Source organism: Oncorhynchus tshawytscha, linkage group LG12, assembly GCF_018296145.1.
Source record: "Oncorhynchus tshawytscha isolate Ot180627B linkage group LG12, Otsh_v2.0, whole genome shotgun sequence".
NCBI lineage: Eukaryota > Metazoa > Chordata > Actinopteri > Salmoniformes > Salmonidae > Oncorhynchus > Oncorhynchus tshawytscha.
The window spans coordinates 35,585,670-35,602,412 of NC_056440.1; the positions used below are offsets into that span (position 1 = coordinate 35,585,670).

General features: G+C 41.8%; 1 protein-coding gene across 4 annotated transcripts in view; it reads left to right on the forward strand.

Moving 5' to 3' along the window:
- Window positions 1-16,743, forward strand: part of specc1la (sperm antigen with calponin homology and coiled-coil domains 1-like a) — a 34,931-nt gene that overhangs the window by 12,409 nt on the left and 5,779 nt on the right. The window contains exons 6-15 of one of the 4 annotated variants that reach the window (XM_024439026.2): window positions 1,738-1,811; window positions 2,047-2,222; window positions 3,255-3,421; window positions 3,578-3,699; window positions 8,002-8,092; window positions 8,794-8,889; window positions 9,106-9,247; window positions 9,429-9,531; window positions 13,044-13,160; window positions 13,995-14,054. In XM_024439026.2, the coding sequence (XP_024294794.1) occupies window positions 1,738-1,811; window positions 2,047-2,222; window positions 3,255-3,421; window positions 3,578-3,699; window positions 8,002-8,092; window positions 8,794-8,889; window positions 9,106-9,247; window positions 9,429-9,531; window positions 13,044-13,160; window positions 13,995-14,054 (1,148 nt within the window). Of the gene's footprint in view, window positions 1-1,737; window positions 1,812-2,046; window positions 2,223-3,254; window positions 3,440-3,577; window positions 3,700-8,001; window positions 8,093-8,793; window positions 8,890-9,105; window positions 9,248-9,428; window positions 9,532-9,870; window positions 9,985-13,043; window positions 13,161-13,994; window positions 14,055-16,743 lie in introns of those variants that run through there. The other 3 variants (XM_024439025.2, XM_042331653.1, XM_024439027.2) reach the window with 3 other exon arrangements.

Here is a 16,743-nt window from a genome sequence, read left to right on the forward strand (position 1 = left end):
CAATATATGGGGCAAGTGAATTAGCCTACCTTCATCTAAATCTGTGTCTGGAATAAATACAGGCAGTAGTAGCCAGCCATGCATTAGCCTATTTAGTTGATAATAGAATAGGACTAAGTAATGAACTTTGTTGATTTGTGTGTTCATAAGTCACTCAGTATTCATACCCCTTGATTTATTCCACATTTTGTTGCATTACAGCCTGAATTCAAAATGGATTCAATAAATGTTTCTCACCCATCTACACACAATACCTCATAATGACAAAGTATAAACATTGATTTTTAAATTTTATTTCTTATTTTAGCACATTTATTGAAAATGAAATATATCTAATTTACATAAGAGTCAATACATGTTAGAATCACCTTTGGCAGCGATTACAGCTGTGAGTCTTTCTGGGTAAGTCTCTTAAGAGGTTTGCACACCTGGATTGTACAATATTTGCACATTATTCTTTAAAAAAATCATCAAGCTCTGTCAAGTTGGTTGATGACCATTTCTAGAAAGCCATTTTGAAGTCTTGCCATGAATTTGTCTCCTAGTGTCTGTTGGGAAGCAGACTGAACCAGGTTTTCCTCTAGGAGTTTGCCTGGGTTTAGCGCTATTCTGTTTCTTTTTATTCTAAAAAACTCCCAAGTCTTTTCCCAATGACAAGCATACCCATAACATGATGCAGCCACCACCATGCCTGAAAATATGAAGAATGGTACTCCGTGATGTGTTGTGTTGGATTTGCCCCAAACATAACACTTTAAATTCAGGACATGAAGGTCACGGCTTTGCCATTTTTTTTGCAGTTTTACTTTAGTGGCTTATTGCAAACAGGATGCATGTTTTTAAATATTTTTATTCTGTATTTTTATTCTGTTCCTTCTTTTCACTCTGTCATTTAGGTTAGTATTGTGGAGTAACTACAATGTTGTTGATCCATCCTCAGTTTTCTGCTATCACAGCCGTTCAACTATGTAACTGTTTTTAAGTCGCCATTGTCCTCAGGGTGAAACCCTTGAGCGGTTTCCTTCCTCTTCGGCAACTGAGTTAGGATGGATGCCTGTATCTCTTTTAGTGACTGGGTGTATTGATACACCACCCAAAGTGTAAATAATAACTTCACCATGATCAAATGGATATTCAATGTCTGCTTTTAAAAAAAAAAAATTGCCATCTACCAATAGGTACCCGTCTTTGCGAGGCATTGGAAACCCTCCCTGATCTTTGTGGTTGACTCTGTGCTTGAAATCCACTGTTCGATTGAGGGACCTTACAATTATCTGTATGTGTGGGTTACAGAGATGAGGTAGTCATTCAAAATTCATTTTAAACACTATTTCACACAGAGTTCATGCAATTTATTATGTGACTTGTTAAGCGCATTTTTACTCTTGAATTTATTTAGGCTTGTGAATACTTTCTGAAGACACTGTATGAACTTGTTATTTAACAGAAAATGTTAACTCTGATACGCTTGGTAGATAAAGTCAATCATGTTTTGCCTTTTAGACTCCTTGACGTCTAGCTATATTGCTATTGGCTTCAATGGGATTCAAGTTTACTTCATAGACTGAATTACACAATAATTAACCCTAACCTCTAGTTTCATAAGTTGGTGCTGCTAAGGTCAGTGTCTCTATCAGCTCTTGAATTGTTTGAAAGCAGATTTTCTTCCTGCGCTGTGTGTGAATATATCCTGTGGCCCGTTCACATGAACTCAGCCATGTCTGCTTCCTCCCTCAGACTCTGTTAAAAAACTGCAGGACCAGAAGCGTGACATGGAGCGGGAGATTAAGATTCTGCACCGGAGGCTGAGGGTGAGTGGGCCAGTGGACAGGGCCATGTGAGGACCAGAGGTCACTGACATGGTCAAGCACAGCAGCACTATGGTTTGGTTTGGTCCAAACCATAGTTACAACTGGAATCCACTCGAAAGCAATATGATGATATTATCTTTCACAAATTTTCTTATTAGCTTTATCATTCCCGGCTCAGTGATTGAAATGATGTTGCTCTGTGTGTATGTGCGCACGCGTGTGTTTGTCTGTTCAGGAAGAATCGGCAGAGTGGCGTCAGTTCCAGGCTGATCTGCAGACGGCCGTGGTCATCGCTAATGACATCAAGTCGGAAGCACAGGAGGAGATTGGGGATATGCGGCACCGTCTCCGCGAGGCCCAGGAGAAGAACGAGAAGCTTGGCAAGGAGCTGGACGAAGTCAAGAACCGCAAGTAAGAGACACTGAGAAACACGCTGTGCTTGATTCCAAGTGTCATGTGGCCAGCTGTCTTGTGATCATATCGGGGAGATGTACAGTACTAGTCAAAAGTTTGGACACACCTCCTCATTCTATGGTTTTTCTTTATTCTTGCTATTTTCCACATTGTAGAATAATAGTGAAGACATCAAAACTATAAAATAACATGTATGGAATCATGTAGTAACCAAAACAAAAAGACAGCTTTGCACACTCTTGGCATTCCCTCAACCAGCTTCATGAGGTAGTCACCTGGAATGGATTTCAATTAACATGTGTGCTCAATGTGTGTTCAATTAATTTATGGAATTTCTTTCCTTAATGCGTTTGAGCCAATCATTTGTGTTGTGACAAGGTAGGGGTGGTATGCGGGAAGATAGCCCTATTTGGTAAAAGACCAAGTCCATATTATGGCAAAAACAGCTCAAATAAGAAAAGAGAAGAGACAGTCCATAATTTAAGACATGAAGGTCAGTCTATCTGGAAAATGTCAAAACGTTGACCGTTTCTTCAAGTGCAGTCGCAAAAACCATCAAGCGCTATGATGAAACTAGCTCGCATGAGGACTGCCACAGGAAAGGAAGACCCAGAGTTACCTCTGCTGCAGAGGATAAGTTCATTAGAGTTAACTGCACCTCAGATTGCAGCCCAAATAAATGCTTCACAGAGTGGGTGGCTACTTAGAAGAATCTCAAATCTAAAATATATTTTGATTTGTGTAACACGTTTTTGGTTACTATATGATTCCATATTCGTTATTTCATAGTTTTGATGTCTTCACTATTATTCTACAATGTAGAAAATAGTAAAAATAAAGAAACACTTGAATGAGTAGGTGTGTCCAAACTTTTGACTGGTACTGTATGTGTGCGGGGTTGGGTTAATAGTGATTGCCACATTGATGAAGCTGGATGTGGTGGTCTGTATTTGCATCCACATGAAATGGGTGAGGTGGGACCTGATATGCCTAGATATGTATTGAGTGTGTTGGTGTTTGTCTCCTTAGGCAGGATGAGGAGAGGGGCAGGGTGTATAACTACATGAATGCAGTGGAGAGGGATCTGGCTGTACTGAGGCAGGGCATGGGCCTGAGCCGTCGCTCCTCTACCTCCTCTGAGCCCTCTCCAACAGTCAAAACCCTCATCAAGAGCTTTGACAATGCCTCCTCACAAGGTACCCCAACCTGCGAGTGTAAGATATGGACCACTTTTTTGTACTTTTATTCTCATTTCACCTGTATATTCCTAGTAATAAGCATAGCAGTAACACTGCTACTAATCCATTGTAGTAGTATTACTGTTCGATGTGACTGATTTCTGTTCACAACAGGCCCAGTCCCCACGACCACTGCCCCTGCTGCTCCAACAGCACCCGCTGCCACATTACCACGCACTCCCCTAAGCCCCAGCCCCATGAAGACCCCTCCTGCAGCCGCCATCTCACCCATACAGGTATGCCACCTGGAACCCATTCCAGTGTGTTTGTTTGCATGGCAAGCTCTAAGTGTAGGCATCAGGTCAAGCACACAATAAAATCCTGGCTTACACTAGACCAGTCATTCACACATAGCTGCAGTGCATTCGGAAAGTATTCAGACCCCTTCACTTTTTCCACATTTTGTTACGTTACAGCCTTATTCTAAAATGTATTAAATTGTTTTTTCCCTCATCAATCTACACACAATACCCCATAATGACAAAGCGAAAACAGTTTAAAAAAAAAAAAAAAAAAATTTACACAAGTATTCAGACCCTTTGCTATGAGACTCGAAATTGAGCTCAGGTTCATCATGTTTCCATTGATCATCCTTCAGATGTTTCTACAACTTGATTGGAAAGGCATAAACCTGTCTATATATTGTCCCACAGTTGATAGTGCATGTCAGAGCAAAAACCAAGTCAAAGGAATTGTCCATAGAGCTCTGAGACAGGATTGTGTCGAGGCACAGATCTGCGGAAGGGTACCAAAATATGTCTGCAGCAGCATTGAAGATCCCCAAAAACATTGTGGCCTCCATCATTCTTAAATGGAAGAAGTTTAGAACCACCAAGACTCTTCCTAGAGATTGCCGCCCGGCCAAACTGAACAATCGGGGGAGGAGGGCCTTGTTCTGGGAGGTGACCAAGAACCCGATGGTCACTCTGACAGAGCTCCAGAGTTCCTCTGTGGAGATAGGAGAACCTTCCAGAAGAACAACCATCTCTGCAGCATCCCACCAATCAGGCCTTTATGGTAGAGTGGCCAGACGGAAGCCACTCCTCAGTAAAAGGCACATGACAGCCACCTTGGAGTTGCCAAAAGGCACCTAAAGGACTCTGACCATGAGAAACAAGATTCTCTTGTCTGATGAAACCAAGATTGCCTGAATGCCAAGTGTCACATCTGGAGGTAACCTGGCACCATCCCTACGGTGAAGCATGGTGGTGACCGCATCAAGCTGTGGGGATGTTTTTCAGCGGCAGGGACTGGGAGACTAGTCAGGATTGAGGGAAAGATGAATGGAGCAAAGTACAGAGAGATCCTTGATGAAAACCTGCTCAGGACCTCAGACTTGGGAGAAGGTTCACCTTCCAACAGGACAAAAACCCTAAGCACACACCAAGACAACACATGAGTGGCTTCGGGACAAGTCTCTGAATGTTCTTGAGTGGCCCGGACTTGATCCCGATCGAACATCTCTGGAGAGACCTGAAAATAGCTGTGCAGCGATGCTCCCTAACCAAGTTTGAGAGGATCTGCAGAGAAGAATGGGAGAAACTCCTCAAATACAGGTGTGCCAAGATTGTAGCCAAGAAGACTTGAGGCGGTAATCACTGCTTATGTAAATGTGGTATTTCAGTTGTTTGTTTTTAAGAAATTTGCAAAAATGTATATAAACCTGTTTTTGCTTTGTCATTATGGGGTATTTTGTGTAGATTGATGAGAAAGAAAACAACAAGAATTGAATCCATTTTAGAATAAGGCTGTAACGTAACAAAATGTGGAAAAGGTCAAGGGGTCTGAATACTTTCCGAATGCCCTGTATTTATCAAGGTCTAGATCAAATGGTGTGTTTTAGAACTGCCAGAGCAGTATGGCAAGGAATTGTTGTCTGTGCTGACTAGGTCAGGGAGTGGTGCAGTAGTGAAAGAGTTATTGTGACCATCGGGTCAAGAGCTGTCCTATATTCACAGTGTTTATAGACCTTCATTACTCCACAGATATCACTTCCTCCTCTTCCTCTGGCACTTTGTCACAGTTGACAGTCTCAGGGCTTGCCTCATACACAGACCATGAGAGATTGAGTTGTTTGAGAATATGTCCCATAGCTCTAATTCCGTTATCTCACTTTCCCTTAATTTACATTTTGGTAATTTAGCAGATGCTCTTATCCATAGTGACTTAGTCAGTGCATCCAAATGATCCATATGACGCAAAGATTCTTTCTCATGTTTTAAACTCTCACACGTTTTTTCAAACATGTCAGCTGTTTGCCTCTAACACATTTTTCATGAACCTGCAATGTAGTGTAGTCACGATAACAGAATCTTGACTTAGATACCGATTCTAAGTTTTGTATCACGATACTCGATACCACGGTGGGGGAAATTAATCGTATTAGCCAATGTCGTAGAGTGGCACTTGATCCAGACAGATCGTTTGAGTTAAATATCATTTGAAATGTTCTATTTAAAAAAACGAATAAAAAAATAACATTAAAATCATTAATGAATCAATTATATAATCATACAATCAATTTGACTTAGTTCTTTACCAATCTAACTACATAACAACATAATGGTAATCATTTATTTGAATGTTAAATCTCTAGTCTATTGATAATCTAGGTAAATCAAGATGTAGTCTAGGCCTATTTTACTATACAGGTGAATACATATTCAATAGGATTGTGTGCATGCATGGAGTTATTGATCTTATTTTGGCTGATTTCATGTGGCTACAGATTAAAAACAATCTGTTTCCCTTCCATTTGGGACTTATTTTATTGTACTGATCAACAACATTTGCATAGAAGAAGCAGTATATTCTTATATAAGTGTGCGCTCTCTCTTTAAGGCCCATGACGTAAGCATTTCACTGTTAGTCTACACTTGTTGTTTACGAAGCATATGACAAATAAAATGTGATTTGATTCACACAAACACTCAGTTCGAGGCTCGAGCAAAGATGATCTTGTCCGAATCCCAAATGGACCCCTAAGCCCTACACCCTATATACTCGTGGAGATCTGAAAGGATTTGACCGGTGTAAGCAATATGGTAATAGTTCCACCTAGGCTAGGTGGACATTTCACTGTATTGCTTATACCAATCAAATCCTCTCAGATCTCCACGAGTGAATAGGGTGTTCGATTTGGGGGTCCATTTGGGATTGGGCGTGGTAGATTAAGTGAATGAATGAAGTTTTTGGTGACAATCAGCTTTAAAATCAGCAATATTTTTCCTTATGGTGTTGCATATTATCATATTAGTAAAAGTGTAGTGAATTGATGTAAGCTTCAGCTGTAAGCTAGTACTGTAAGATAGTAAGGAAAGTTAGCCTACAAAGCTGGAAGGTTACGGGTGCAAATTATTGTATGGGACAATATACATTTGAGAAAGATCATTTGAAAAATACAATTTTGCTAAATGTATTTATTGGTTTCTTTTAATTTTGATAAGGGATGAAAATGCAATGATTTGAAGGTTATTTGTTGTAAAAAAAAGTTGTCATTAGATGTGGGGTGAGTTTGCGAGAGAACTTGGAGAAACAATGGGGTCCCCAGAAATTCTGTCCAAAGAAAATGGTGTCCCTGCTGAAAACGTTTGAATACCACTGCAATAGAGTATAAGGACAAATTCAGTCATTCCATGTAATACTGTGGACAGAGGGGCAAATCTGAGCATTGGATATTTTATATACATTATTTAAGCAGAGTATCAGATCTTCTCATATGAAAGGGGCAAAGTTCAGGGAGAGATTGGTTTTTCTTTTTCCTAGACAGGTTGCAAGTCTTCTGTCCTGCTTTTTCTCATCTATCCTCCTCTGCAGTCACAAGATTATTGCCAATGCCTGGCTGCTGGTGCTGCGGTCAGAATGGCCTCCTCGACCTGGGCATTTTTTTCAGAAATTACACATAGTAGGCTACTTCTATAGGAATTGTGAAGACATTTTCAGGAGGTTTTTGGGTAAAAAAGGGGTTTATGTGGTGGGCGTGGCAATGAGCATGGTCGGCTCATCAGAGCGGCTACATTTTAGAGGCCCCCATCTTGTCGGTGTAGAGAAAGTGTTTGCATTTTTGCTCCATTTTCCTGCAATTCTACAATATTTCTCCATGGAGCTGTGAGAAAAATGCTGCAGCTTTAAACCTAATTTCCTGTGATTCTACATATTCTGTCATGGCGCTAAAATAACATTTTGGTTTTAAAGCTATTTTGCTAAAATTCTATGCATTTTGCCATGGCAATGCTGTGTTCTTTTACTCAAAAATAATAACAAATTGAATACTCAATTCTCCCTGATTGTCTGGCTTTTATATAATATTTTTCTCAAACATTATATTATTTTTAAATATAGGTTCATTATCTTTTCTATATACTTTATATCTGCTTTCTAGCCCTTTATTATTTGTAATTTAAAAAATTACACTATTTGACTTAGGTAACCTGAAAAAATGCTTAGACTGACTGCCCAAGTATTACAATGGCCGAAAATCCCTGATTTTTGTATGTATGTGAGCGAGTTTTAATCCAATGATTGTTGGTCTATTTCAGAGACACTCCATAACTGGGTCCATCTCTGCACCCAAACCCCTCTCCTCTCTGAGTGACAAAAGGCCCAGCTACGCAGACATCAGCATGCCAGGTATGTCCGCAGAAACACCAACACTGACAGCAGAGCTTCATATCTGGATCTCATTCCGTCCCTCGTGAATAAAATGAGAGAGGAGTACTCCATCACAGTCACTCATAAAGGAGGAAAATGGCTGCAGATATAACACAATTTCATATTAGACATCTTAGCTCCTCCTAGTATTAAGTCTGTCTGTGTTGGGCAATACAGTATGTGGATATATTTGTCATTTTTAAGTTTGGTGGTGCTTTGCGCCCAAAGCAGTGGGATGGGTGTCTTTAGCCACTAAGGAGGCGAGCATGGAGTCAGCAGAGCTTCACTTGACTTTGATGTGTGGGTTTAATAAAACACCATAGAAAGTGTGGTGTCCCAGTGACTGGCCTCCCCCATAAATGTTGTCATACATATTCTAGTGAGTTCCAGGGCCTGGAATGTGAACGTGCTATAATGGTCATGCCCTCCGATGTTTAGTTAAATGTCCCTGTTGTTTTTTAACCTCATTCGATGGTACTTGACAGTTCCAGGGCCTGGAATGTTACTTTGATCCCTTGAGTATAAGAGGAAGAAAAAAATCCCTCTTGCTTAAACTAACATTTTGAAGGGAATATGAAGTCACTTTATTTCAATGCAATGTTTCTGTTTCCTCACTTTGGTTGTGGGGTTGTCATAATGTTTGTGTGTTTCATCCTGTCACTATCCTCTTCCCTCCACAGCAGAGCATCTTCTCAGGGGCTCCTCTGCTAGCCGCCCTGCCTCTGCTCTCCAGAGGGTGTCCAACATGGACTCATCAAAGGCCATGGCCATCTCAGGTATCACAAATCATGGACATATGAATAGGCCTTGAAATAGATCTATAATTCTTTTAAATGGTTGCCAGTAAAATTAAATGCATTTTGAGAAAGAATTCAACGACATTTATAAAAAATAAAAAATTTAAATAAATAAACATTTGGGAACGTATGTTGTCGCTGGCAGTGAAGACGGGTCACTCACCCTGTATCTCTGTCTGTTTGTGTGGTGGCCAGTGTCCCGCAGGAGCAGTGAGGAGATGAAGAGGGACATCTCTGCACCTGAAGGTGGCTCCTCCTCTCTGATGGCCATGGCCTCTGCTTCCTCCCTGTCCTCCCCCACCGCCTCTGTCACCCCCACCGCACGCAGCCGCCTCCGGTAAAACCCTCATCAGCTCCATGCCTTTGATACGATACATACTAATCCACTAAGTCCTTTTTATGTTTTAAACAATATTTTGACTATACCAAATGGGCTTTGTGGACTAGCTGGTCAATGGAGTCTGAATATGTGTGTTAATTCAAATGATTCTCTGTCCTCTCCAACGTGGTGTGTTCAGAGAGGAGCGGAAGGACCCCCTCTCAGCGCTGGCCCGGGAGTATGGGGGGTCCAAGAGGAACGCACTGCTCAAGTGGTGCCAGAAGAAGACTGAGGGTTACCAGGTATATGTTGTTCAGTCAGAACAGACCAGTCAGGTCATTTCACCTCTCGGGTCGCTCTCTGTTGATGAGGATTTATTTTCTCAATAGTGAGACTCTGGTGGGGGTTTTTATAAGCTCAACTATCTGGAGTGACAATCTAATTCAATAACTTTGTCAGAATGTCCGTTATTCCTTCAGAGGTCTAGTTCAGTTAATTGTTTTTTAAAAGCCCCTCTCCGACACCTACGTCAGCGCATCCTTTATGCTCCCCTCTCAAGTCGTAAACTATTGTAGACGTTGTCATGAGGACTGTTGTCAGTTTTATTGTGTTGTCCTTATGTTTCCTCTCCCACTCTAAAGCATGTGACTGGACCAACAGTGCCTGGGAACAGCTTCAAACGTCATCCACAAAGGGAATAAACATTTGGCTACTTTGAAAACTTTATTTATTGGTTGAATTTGCTATTTAGGACACGTTTTTAAGACCCACTCTGTCATATTGAAACAGCCTTTTTTTATGGTCTTCGTCCTAGTGCAGAGAGTGACTGGTCGTCATGGTTCTCCAGGAAGTGCTCCAAATGTTACACATGTCGTGCCAACTGCCTGTCAGAAAAGCTGTGAATTGCCCTGGCTGAGAGGAGGGCAATGAGATTCAATACATTGGGGATTCACACTATAGTGGGATGGAAACAAACCAGCTTTGTTTTTTAGGGGGGGTCTTCTGTTGTTTGAAATGTTGCTCTTGCTGAGTAAGCAATCCTGCCAGGATTACGATGTGGTGTTACGAGATCCTCCTGTCAAATGAATCTGAGTAGACACATCATACTCCACTCAATCTTTATGACCTCTTCCTTCAGAGAAACTTGGTCATTCTGATAAAACAGTGTTTGTTCGTGAGGAAAACAAGCCAGTTTATTTCTGACAGTATGGCCACAACAACCTCTCCCTCAACCGTCAGTAAAACAAAGGAGTTGATTGTTGACCTCAGGAAGCAGAGGAGGGAACATGGCCCGGTCCACATCAACGGGACTGCAGTCAAGAGAGTAAGCAGTTTGAAGTTCTTCTGAGTCCATATCACAGAGGACTTGACGTGGACCAACAACACCACCACTCTTGTCAAGAGGACGCAACAGCGTCTCTACTTCCTAAGATGGCTGAACGAAATTCGTCATGCCACCCCGGGTCCTCTCCAAATACTATCGCTGCACCATCGAGAGCGTCCTGACCAGTTGCATCACGGCCTGGTACATGAAATGCTACATCCACGACCGCAAGGCCCTCCAGCGGCTGGTGAAGACGGCCCAGCACATCACTGAGACCGTACTTCCACCCATCCAGGACATGTACTCGAAATTCAGCCTGAGAAAGGCCTGCAGCATCATCAAGGACCCCACACACCCCAGCCATGAGCTGTTCACTTGCTTAGCGTCGAGCAGACGGTATCGGAGCATTAGGTCTGATACCAACAGGCTCAGATACAGTTTCTAACTACAAGCCATCAGACTGCTGAACACTTGAACTGGACTGACCACATGCTTGTACCAGGCGCACCGGTTTGTGTCAAGAAATGCAGCGCTGCTGGGTTTTTTATACTCAACAGTTTCCCGTGTGTATCAAGAATGATCCACCACCCTAAGGACATCCAGACAATTTGATACAAATGTGGAAAGCATTGGAGTCAACATGGGCCAGCATCCCTGTGGAACGCTTTTGACACCTTGTAGAGTCCATGCCATGACGAATTGAGGCTCTTCTTGAGGGCAAAATGTGTGGGGGGGTATACTCAGTGTACATTCTTTGTGTACTTTGGTATACTCAGTGTACATTCATGCTACACACACATCTCAACTGCTGCTACCAGACTCTTATTAGGATTGTTAAATGGCTGAACAATTTTAACATTTGCCCCCAAGTCTCCCCTTGGCAAAACACTTCTAAATAACAGACTATAAATGGTGCCTTCCTGTAATATAATTATGCTCAAATGTTTTCTATTCTACTGAGCCATTTTAAATCAAATGTATTTATATAGCCCTTTGTACATCAGCTGATATCTCAAAGTGCTGTACAGAAACCCAGCCTAAAACCCCAAACAACAAGCAATGCGAGTGTAGAAGCACGGTGTCTAGGAAAAACTCCCTAGAAAGGCCAAAACCTAGGAAGAAACCTAGAGAGGAACCAGGCTATGAGGGGTGGCCAGTCCTCTTCTGGCTGTGCCGGGTGGAGATTATAACAGAACATGGTCAAGATGTTCAAATGTTCTTAAATTACCAGCATGGTCAAATAATAATAATCACAGTAGTTGTCAAGGGTGCAGCAAGTCAGCACCTCAGGAGTAAATGTCAGTTGGCTTTTCATAGCCAATCATTAAGAGTATCTCTACCACTCCTGCTGTCTCTAGAGATTTGAAAAAAGCAGGTCTGGTACAGGTAGCACGTCCGGTGAACAGGTCAGGATTCCATAGCCGCAGGCAGAACAGTTGAAACTGGAGCAGCAGCACGGCCAGGTGGACTGGGGACAGCAAGGTGTCATCATGCCAGGTAGTCCTGAGGCATGGTCCTAGGGCTCAGGTCCTCCGAGAGAGAGAAAGAAAGAGAGAATTAGAGAGCATACTTAAATTCACACAGGACACTGGATAAGACAGGAGAAGTACTCCAGATATAACAAACTGACCCTAGCCCCCGAACACATAAACTACTGCAGCATAAATACTGGAGGCTGAGACAGGAGGGGTCAGGAGACACTGTGGCCCCATCCGATGATACCCCCGGACAGGGCCTAACAGGAAGGATACTTTACTTTGTTTGTGTTCTTATCTTTTATTATTTCTGATTGTTGCATTATGGAGAAGGAACCTGCAAGTAAGCATTTGGTTGGAAAGTGTATACTATGTGTATCCCATACATACTTTGTATCCCGTACATACTGTGTATCCCGTACATACGACTAATAAAACTTGAAACTAGTAGGAAGATGAAACAACAAGGTGGTTTTATTATGTTTTTAAAATTATTATATCCAATTGGTAGTTCCAGTCTTGTCCCATCGCTGCAACTCCCTTATGGACTCTGTAGAGGCAACGGTCGAGAGCTGTGCATTCTCCGAAACTTGACCATGTCAAGCCGCACAGCTTCTTGACACACTGGTCGCTTAACCTGGAAGCCACCCGCACCAATGTGTCGGAGTGAACACCATCCAACTGTCGACCATGTCAGCGAGCATGTGCCTGGCCCGCCACCCTCCCCTAAACCAGACGATGCTGGTCCAGTTGTGCGCCACCTCATGGGTCTCCCGGTCGTGGCCGTGTGCGACACAGCCTGGTCTCGAACCCGGATCTGTAGTGACGCCTCTAGCACTGCGATGCCGTGCCTTAGACCGCTGTGGCACTCAGGAGGCCCAACGAGGTGCGTTTAGGACCGATGTCTGGGACCCAGTATCTATTGGATTATCAATACAATACACTTCTGAACCCTACATGTTTTTACACTGTACCTTTGCAATACAATAACAAATGTTTCCCCTCTTTCTGGCAGAACATTGACATAACAAACTTCAGCAGCAGCTGGAATGACGGCCTTGCGTTCTGCGCTGTGCTCCACACCTACCTGCCTGCTCACATCCCCTACCAGGAGCTCACCAGCCAGGAAAAGGCAAGCCGATTTCCTACTGTAGTGATGATAAGTAACAATATATCATAGAATTGTAACCAGGTTTCTATCCAACCATTACATGTGGAATAATTGCCTGATCAGAAAAAGTCATGACAGGGCTCGTGGAAGCAGGAAGTCGGTACAATTTCATACATTTTCGACAGATGATTGGTTTGTTCGACATGGTGGGATCTTTTTGTGTGAGTATAATTATTTGAGAAACGTCGGTGGAAATGCCAAATATTGACTTGATAACCATCATATTGAAGTGAACTTGGAGTCACTAAATGATATGGGCCTACCACCACAACTGGGAAAAGCATTAAATGCTTATAGACAGATGAAATAAGTTATATTCATGCTAATTCCCAATAGGCTCAATATCGAGGGTAGGCTATTATTTAGAATTCTGGTGACATGATCATCGGTTCTTGGCTGCCAATTATCAAATAAAATGAGATTGCGCTCATCCATATCCCATCATATAGTCACCCCCCTGTCCACTTTATCAGCGAAGTCTAGAGAGCATGTGCCAAAACCAGATTATGCAAGTTTACGTGGTTTAAATTGCAATGGAAACCCATATAACTTAACGTTTTTTTATTGGGTACATGGGAACTTAACTGCAAACGTCATTTTTATCTGCACAGCATCATCAAGCACAGCCTTTTATCTGCAACAAGTCAGTTTGATGGAAACATCTCTGGTGGGAAAATGCACATTGTTTTTAATGCAGATTTTAGAATATATTGTTTAATCTTTTACAGTTGTTTCAATCTGTCATCAGGGAGCTTTATAGTGTGTGATTGTGTGTTTTTGTCTCCCGATCTTTAGAGGCGTAATTTCACACTAGCCTTCCAGGCTGCAGAGAGTGTGGGGATCAAGTCCACTCTGGTAAGATTCAAGTGAAAGATGAACTGAACTGTGAATAACAGAGGTGTTTTTCACATGAACATATTAAACATATATCTGACATGCTTAGAAATCCAGTTTTTCTAGAGAATCTTTCAAAGTAATTTCACCTTAAAAATCACCACACTGGCGCTGGCATGGTGGTGAGTTATGACCTGCTAATGTATTGCATATTGAGGATGGTATTTTTTTGTGTGGAACTGATGACTGTTCTCACAGGCTCTTATAGGCAGACTTCTGTAGAGAAGATAAATATTTTAGATGAAATACTGCTTTCATTGTGCATATGTGCAGACTTGTAGGTGAAGTTTCATAGCATCACCTGGAAAGCTATTTTAGTCATTTTCACAAAATAAGTCCTCACATGAATGTGCATTCAAGAAGTATTCAGACCCCTTCCCCTTTTCCACATTTTGTTACGTTACAGCCTTATTCTAAAATGGATTAAGTCAAATGTTTTCCTCGTCAATCCACACACAATACCCCATAAGCTCAGGTGCATCAAGTTGTAGAAACATCTCAAAGATGAAGCAAAAACCAAGCCATGAGGTTGAAGGAATTGTCCGTAGAGCTCTGAGACAGGTCCCCAAGAACGCAGTGGTCTCCATCATTCTTAAATTTCCAAGTTTGGAACCACCAAGACTTCCTAGAGCTGGCCGCCCGACCAAACTGAGCAATCGGGGTAGAAGGCTTGGTCGGGGAGGTAACCAAGAACCCAATGTTCATTCTGACAGAGCTCCAGAGTTCCTCTGTGGAAATGGGAGAAAACCATCTCTGTAGCACTCTACCAATTAGGCCTTTATGGTAGAGTGGCCAGTCTCTGAATGTCCTTGAGTGTCCCAGCTAAAGTCTGGACTTGAACCTGATCGAACATGCAGCGACGTTCCCCATCCAACCTGACAGCACTTGAGAGGATCTGCAGAGAAGAATGGGAGAAACTCCACACATACAGGTGTGCCAAGCTTGTAGCGTCATAACCAAGAAGACTCACGGCTGTAATCGCTGCCAAAGGTGCTTCAACAAAGTACTGAGTAAAGGGTCTGAATACTTATGGAAATGTGATATTTCAGTTTTATTTATTTCTTTACATTGGACACATTTTCTAAATACAAGTTTTTGTTTTGTCGTTATGGGGGTGTAGATTGTTGAGGGGGGAAAAAATGATTGAAACTATTTTAGAATAGATGGGGAACAAATTCAAGGGGTCTGAATGCTTTTCGAATGCACCGTATATCGCTGGTACCCATAGCTAGGTATAAAGCTGGCTCTGTGTGAGTTGTAAACTGACAGATTTGTTGTACGAGTTCAGTTAGATTCTAGAAATGGAAAACACAAGCATTAATTTTCTGAATTTATGCCACAAGAGCACATTTCTGACCTTCACAGTTAATTCTAGTCAAGCTGTGGAAATCCGACCTAGACAAACAGCATGTTATTTCAAGTTTTTTTTTGTTTTACCAACATCTCTCAATCTATGTGTGTGTGTATGTGTAATATATATATATATATATATATATATATGTAATATATATATATATATATACATACATACATACATACATACATACATACATACATACATACATACATACATACATACATACATACAGTGCCTTACATACAACATACATACATATTACATACATACATACATACCCCTTGAACTTTGCTACCTTTTGCCACATTTCAGGCTTCAAACATAAAGATATAAAACTGTATTTTTTGTGAAGAATCAACAACAAGTAGGACACAATCATGAAGTGGAACGACATTTATTGGATATTTCAAACTTTTTTAACAAATCAAAAACTGAAAAATTGGGCGTGCAAAATTATTCAGCCCCTTTACTTTCAGTGCAGCAAACTCTCTCCAGAAGTTCAGTGAGGATCTCTGAATGATCCAATGTTGACCTAAATGACTAATGATGATAAATACAATCCACCTGTGTGTAATCAAGTCTCCGTATAAATGCACCTGCACTGTGATAGTCTCAGAGGTCCGTTAAAAGCGCAGAGAGCATCATGAAGAACAAGGAACACACCAGGCAGGTCCGAGATACTGTTGTGAAGAAGTTTAAAGCCGGATTTGGATACAAAAAATTTCCCAAGCTTTAAACATCCCAAGGAGCACTGTGCAAGCGATAATATTGAAATGGAAGGAGTATCAGACCACTGCAAATCTACCAAGACCTGGCCGTCCCTCTAAACTTTCAGCTCATACAAGGAGAAGACTGATCAGAGATGCAGCCAAGAGGCCCATGATCACTGGATGAACTGCAGAGATCTACAGCTGAGGTGGGAGACTCTGTCCATAGGACAACAATCAGTCGTATATTGCACAAATCTGGCCTTTATGGAAGAGTGGCAAGAAGAAAGCCATTTCTTAAAGATATCCATAAAGTGTCATTTAAAGTTTGCCACAAGCCACCTGGGAGACACACCAAACATGTGGAAGAAGGTGCTCTGGTCAGATGAAACCAAAATTGAACTTTTTGACAACAATGCAAAACGTTATGTTTGGCGTAAAAGCAACACAGCGCATCACCCTGAACACACCATCCCCACTGTCAAACATGGTGGTGGCAGCATCATGGTTTGGGCCTGCTTTTCTTCAGCAGGGACAGGGAAGATGGTTAAAATTGATGGGAAGATGGATGGAGCTAAATACAGGA